Source organism: Sinocyclocheilus grahami, unplaced genomic scaffold (assembly GCF_001515645.1).
Source record: "Sinocyclocheilus grahami isolate Dianchi unplaced genomic scaffold, SAMN03320097.WGS_v1.1 scaffold1488.1, whole genome shotgun sequence".
Classification (NCBI taxonomy): domain Eukaryota; kingdom Metazoa; phylum Chordata; class Actinopteri; order Cypriniformes; family Cyprinidae; genus Sinocyclocheilus; species Sinocyclocheilus grahami.
The window spans coordinates 70,486-76,303 of NW_015506667.1; the positions used below are offsets into that span (position 1 = coordinate 70,486).

General features: G+C 40.2%; 1 protein-coding gene across 1 annotated transcript in view; it reads right to left on the reverse strand.

Annotated features, from left to right (window-relative positions):
- Positions 1-1,275: 1,275 nt before the first annotated feature.
- The window catches only part of syde2 (synapse defective 1, Rho GTPase, homolog 2 (C. elegans)), a 24,114-nt gene continuing 19,571 nt past the window's right edge, over positions 1,276-5,818 (reverse strand). Inside the window, exon 6 of the mRNA XM_016256914.1 lies at positions 1,276-2,648. Within this exon, the coding sequence (XP_016112400.1) occupies positions 2,005-2,648 (644 nt within the window). The 3' untranslated portion in view covers positions 1,276-2,004. The remainder of the gene's footprint in view (positions 2,649-5,818) is intronic.

Consider the following 5,818-nt stretch of genomic DNA (forward strand, 5'->3'; position numbering starts at 1 on the left):
GTAGATTTTAGGGTAGTTGGGTTGGGGTGTTCAATTCTGCTTCTGGTGATCCACCCTCCTGTTTAAGTGAACCCCAAGACCTTGATTAGCTGGTTCAAGTGTGTTTGGAGGCTACGGGAAGCCAGATTTCCAGGAGCAGGAACAAACCGTCGGTAAGGGTTAAGGTTTAGGATTGAGTTACGCTATAATATTCAAAGTTTAGGGAGCAGGGTGCAGGGATCTCAAACTACTGGCTAACACCACCTGACTAGGTCATTTGTGTTCGAAACTGCTGATGTAGGGTTCAGGGTCATAGGGTTGGGGTTAGGGTAATTAATCCTACTTCTGGTGATCTACCCTCCTCCTCCTCTTTAAGTGAAGCTCAAGACTTTAATTAGCTGGTTCAAATGTGATTGGAGGGAACTGAACACTACAGTAAGCTGGATCTCCAGGAGCAGTAACAAACACCCCTGGTTAGGGTGTGAGGTTTAGGATAGGGTTAAGATATAGGGAGAAGGGTGCAGGGATCTCAAACTAACGGATTATGATGTCGATTTTAGGGTTGTTTGGTTGGGATGCTCAGTTCCACTCTTGGTGATCCACCCTCCTCTTTAAGTGAATTCCAAGACCTTAATTAGCTGGTTCAAGTGTGATTGGAGGGAACTGAACACTACAGTAAGCTGGATCTCCAGGAACAGGACCAAACACCCCTGGTTAGGGTGTGAGGTTTAGGATAGGGTTAAGATATAGGGAGAAGGGTGCAGGGATCTCAAACTACCGGATTATGATGTCGATTTTAGGGTTGTTTGGTTGGGGTGCTCAGTTCCACTCTTGATGATCCACCCTCCTCTTTAAGTGAATTCCAAGACCTTAATTAGCTAGTTTAAGTGTGTTTGGACATTACAGGAAGCTGGATCTGCAGGAGCAGGAATGAACCCCTGGTAAGGGTGTAAAGTTTAGGTTAGGTTTAGGCTATAACATTCAGAGTTTAGGGAGCACTTTGCAAGAATTTTAAACTACCGGCTAACATCACCTCACTAGGTAATTTGATTAGCTGGTTCAAGTGTGTTTAAAGGGTTGGAACTGAAGACTTACAGGAAGCTGGATCTCCAGGAGCAGGAACAAACACCCCTGGTTAGGCTGTAAGGTTTAGGATAGGGTTAAGATATAATGTTGAAAGTTTAGGGAGTAGGATGCAGGGATCCTAAACTACCAACTAAGACCACCTCACTAGGTAATTTGCATTCAAGACCCCTAATGTAGTGTTCAGGGTCAGGTGCTCAATTCCATTCTTTGTGATCTACCTCCTCTTTAAGTGAACCTAAAGACCTTGATTAGTTGGATTAAGTATGTTTAATTAGAGCTGGAGATTAAGCTGGCTTTCCAGGAGCAGGACTGGACACCCCTTATTTAGGGTGTAAGGGTCAGGATAGGATTAAGGTTAGGATATAACATTCAGAGTTTAGAGAGTAGGGTGCAGGGATCTCAAACAACCATCTAACACCACCTCCACAATAGGTAATTTGCGTTCGAGATCCCTGATGTAGGGTTTGGGGTTTTAGGGTTGGGATTAGGGTTAGGGCAGGGAATTCAATATCTCCATGAGAAGGACTGAGTACCCCTGGGTTAGGGATGTATCTGTAGTACCTAGTTCTCCCACCATAAGGCTTCACACCTGTACCTGAACTGGCCGTGCATTTAACAGTAGGCCCCATAAGTGCATTGGTTTTCATCATAATGTTTTGTACCTCCGTAGAAAGTAAAAAGCTCTTGCTGTCGTAAGCACCACCTTAACACAATGAAGGCACCTGGTGCACCCCTCAGGGTTCAATGAGTTCTTCTCATAAGAAGAAAATCAATGACGAGATCAACAACATGGAGACCAGGAGACAAACAAAAACACAAATCAGAAGTGAGGAATGTCTTCTTGTACATGCATCCCAAGTGTGCATGGGAGCAAGAACGTTCCACGGCGCTGATGTCTTTAGGGAATCACCACCATATTTTGTCTGTCCTTGTAAAGAGTCAGTACCCTATGTTGAGTTTATTCTTGTTGAGCTCCCTCTCCAGATTGCCGATTAGAATGTCAATGCTCTCCTGCAGGTCCCGCAGGTTGACCCTGTTGCTTAGGACTGGGCTGATCTCCTGGATCTTCATGTAGGCCTGGTAGGTGTGCTCTTTGGGTCGGTGCTCTGGGAGGATCTGATCGTAGGGGCTTGTGGGAAGAGTTTCCTCCAATTGTAGCTTGTCCAAAACTACTGTATTCTCTTCCTCACTCACTTCCTCTTCCTCCTCTATCTGCATTTCCTCAACCCTCTCCACTGCCTGGTCCAACTCAGACAATTCTTGTTCGGAGACTACATCTCCAGTACCCTTCGATAAGTCCTCCTGTTCTGCGTTTGGAGGTTCTTCGCTGGGAACGTCGTCATAGTCTGCCTCCTCTGGGCAGCACGGTTGGAGGTACGTTTCCCGGCATCTGCTCCAGTCCCCGGCATAGCGGTTACTGGGACTGTCCAGACGGCCAGCTCTGGGCCGCAAAACGCCTGCCATGTCCACCTCGGTTAGATTTAGCACCTGTGGACGCTCTTTCCTCCTCCTTACGGCAGCCGTCACTGCGGGAAGCGACTCCACCGAGGCAGGAACCGGAGATTTACCCTGAGCATCCACAACTGTGAAAAAAGACAACAAACAATGTGTTTTATCCTTTGATTATAAATTATCAACACGTTTCAGATAATGAGAGTATGTATAGAATAACCAATGTTGGGGAAAGTACTTTGAAACTGGCCAAGATAAAAGTAACTCAAATTTGAAAATGGTAATGGCTACTAACAAAAAGCATCTTACTACAGTGAAGCAAGTACAGGAGGTAATATTTTTGTATACATATGATATAAAATATTTTATAATTTTAGTTACTCCCCAAAACTGGCAATACTATATGAGGTTTTATTATGAAAAACTCAAAGCATGCAGAACAAATGAGATACATGCCTCAAAACCTCAAACAAACTCAAAAGATCCTAACTACTGACACCAACCCAAATTGGCTAAACCTCAAATACTTTGTTGAACTTGGACAAACTTGGCCCTACAAACCCTCCAAACTTGCCACAAAAGTCGTAAACCTGGTAGATCTGGTGAAGGACAGGAAAGCAGCAGAACGGTGGGAAGCTATCAGTATTTTTTTAGCTTCTATTTGAACAAATCTGCGTGCTAGCAAGATATTGAGGTAGTGTCATGAAGGGCTAGCGGAGGACACACAAAGCACACCCATTTAATCTAGTTTACCTGTCACGATCTGCCCTCTAAACCCTCTGAGGATTTTAGCAGTGGCCTACATGTGACGGGACAAGTAAAATAAACAAGCACAAATAAATATACAAAATACAACTAAGTACTATAGAATTAGATTTGTAGCTCGTAGACCTAACGCATTGTTATTTTTACAATAAGAGTACTTAAAGAATGTTAAAGCAGGCTTAAGGCTAGAATTTCTATGTACACATAACCAGTAAAGCTGGTTTTAACTTAGTTAACTTAGCTTAGTTAATCACCTGACATTATTTGCAGTAGTTAATCAATGCTAAGTTCTGTTTAAAATAGAAAGGCCTGCTTTAGAAACAGTGTTTTTGATCATTAAAATGATTTAAATAAATTGAATTTTTAAAAATAAAAAACAAGTAAAACTTGTTTTAAAATTTTTAAGATATAATTTAAGATATATTTAAGATTTAATTTAAGATATATTCTCTGACATATTCTCTTAAATTTAAAATTTAGACTTGATGTTCAGAGGTTTTTACTGAAAACCAAAACGTATATATTAACAAAAAAACAAACAAAAAAAATTACATTTAATTAAATAAACAAATTAAAAGATTGAAATGAGTAAACCTTAAATTTAAGATAAATTTAAGTTATATTCTATTGAATATTTTCTTAAAGTTTAGACTTGATATTCAGATATTTTTACTGGAAAACAACAACAACAAAAAAATTAAAACAGATTAAAATACACTTAAATACATTAAAGACATATTCTCTTAAAGTTTAGACTTGATGTACAGATATTTTACTGGAAAACGACACAAAAACTATTTTTTTCCCCCAGAATTTTTCTTATTATCATGGTACATTGCCTAAAAACATGGTATTGATGGCTTGAGTTAATGCAACTCTGATAAAAAAATACCCTGCAGAAATCTTTATATGTGCACATAATTCAAGAAAACAACAAACACAGACACTAAAGAATATGCATCAATATATCATGTGCCCATGTTGAGACACACACAGCTTGACACACAAGCAGACAAAAAGACAGCCGTCCCAGAGCAGGACGAGGGCAGCTGGCCTCATGGGAGTTTCTCCACGCCTAACGGAGGCTCTTTTGCAGCGAGAGGCCCCGCTAAACGGGCCGATTGTTCTGAGGGTGAGGCGGGCGGGTCGGCCGGAGTTGAAGGTTAAGACAGGAATGCACGTAATTACAGACTGAGGTTTACTGTACTGTTCCTGCGTGCTGGAGGAAGTCAGCGGGGAAGAAATCTGTCTGAAACCACGGCCTGTGGCGAGACGCGTCAGGATGGGCAGCAAGAGTGAGAGATTAAAGCCCAACACGAGCTTTATGAGACGACCCCGAGACTTAAAGCAACAGCTCACCTAAACATGACACACTTGTGTTGTTTTAAAAGCCATATGACTTTCTTTCTTTTGTGTGTTTTGGAGAAATGTACCACACAGGGTCCAAACTCTTGCAAAAACTACCTGCAAATACCTGTGTATTATTTCATTTAAAAACAGGCAGATACTACTAGCACTATTGAGAACTAAATGATGATTAAAGGAATGTAATAGCAATTATCCACACTGTTTTCAATGATAATGGTAATAATACTTATGATAAATAATTGTACTTTATTAAATTATCCAAATTAAACAAATGAATAAATCATATATTATTACAGCAATAATACTATTTTACTGTAAAAAATATTATAGTATTAAATTATATAGTACTAAAACTACAATAATAATAACAATACTAATACCACTACTTAGGACTGAATGGTAATGAAAGGAATGTAAAAGCAATTTTTATGTTATCCACACTGTTTTTAATACTAATAATAATAATAATTATTATTATTATAAATTATTTTATTTTATTAAATTATCTAAATTAAACAAATGTATAAAGAATATATTACACTGAACAAAATTATAAACGCAACACTTTTGTTTTTGGCCCCATTTGTCATGAGCTGAACTCAAAGATCTAAGACTTTTTCTATGTACACAAAAGGCCTATTTCTCTCAAATATTGTTCACAAATCTGTCTAAATCTGTGTTAGTGAGCACTTCTCCTTTGCCGAGATAATCCATCCACCTCACAGGTGTGGCATATCAAGATGCTGATTAGACAGCGTGATTATTGCACAGGTGTGCCTTAGGCTGGCCACAATAAAAGGCCACTCTAAAATGTGCAGTTTTATCACACAGCACAATGCCACAGATGTCTCAAGTTTTGAGAGAGCGTGCAATTGCTGACTGCAGGAATGTCCACCAGAGCTGTTGCCCGTGAATTGAATGTTAATTTCTCTACCATAAGCCGTCTCCAAAGGCGTTTCAGAGAATTTGGCAGTACATCCAACCGGCCGTAGACCACGTGTAACCACACCAGCCCAAGACCTCCACATCCAGCATCTTCACCTCCAAGATCATCTGAGACCAGCCACCCGGACAGCTGCTGCAACAATCAGTTTGCATAACCAAAGAATTTCTGCACAAACTGTCTCAGGGAAGCTCATCTGCATGCTCATCGTCCTCATCGGGGTCT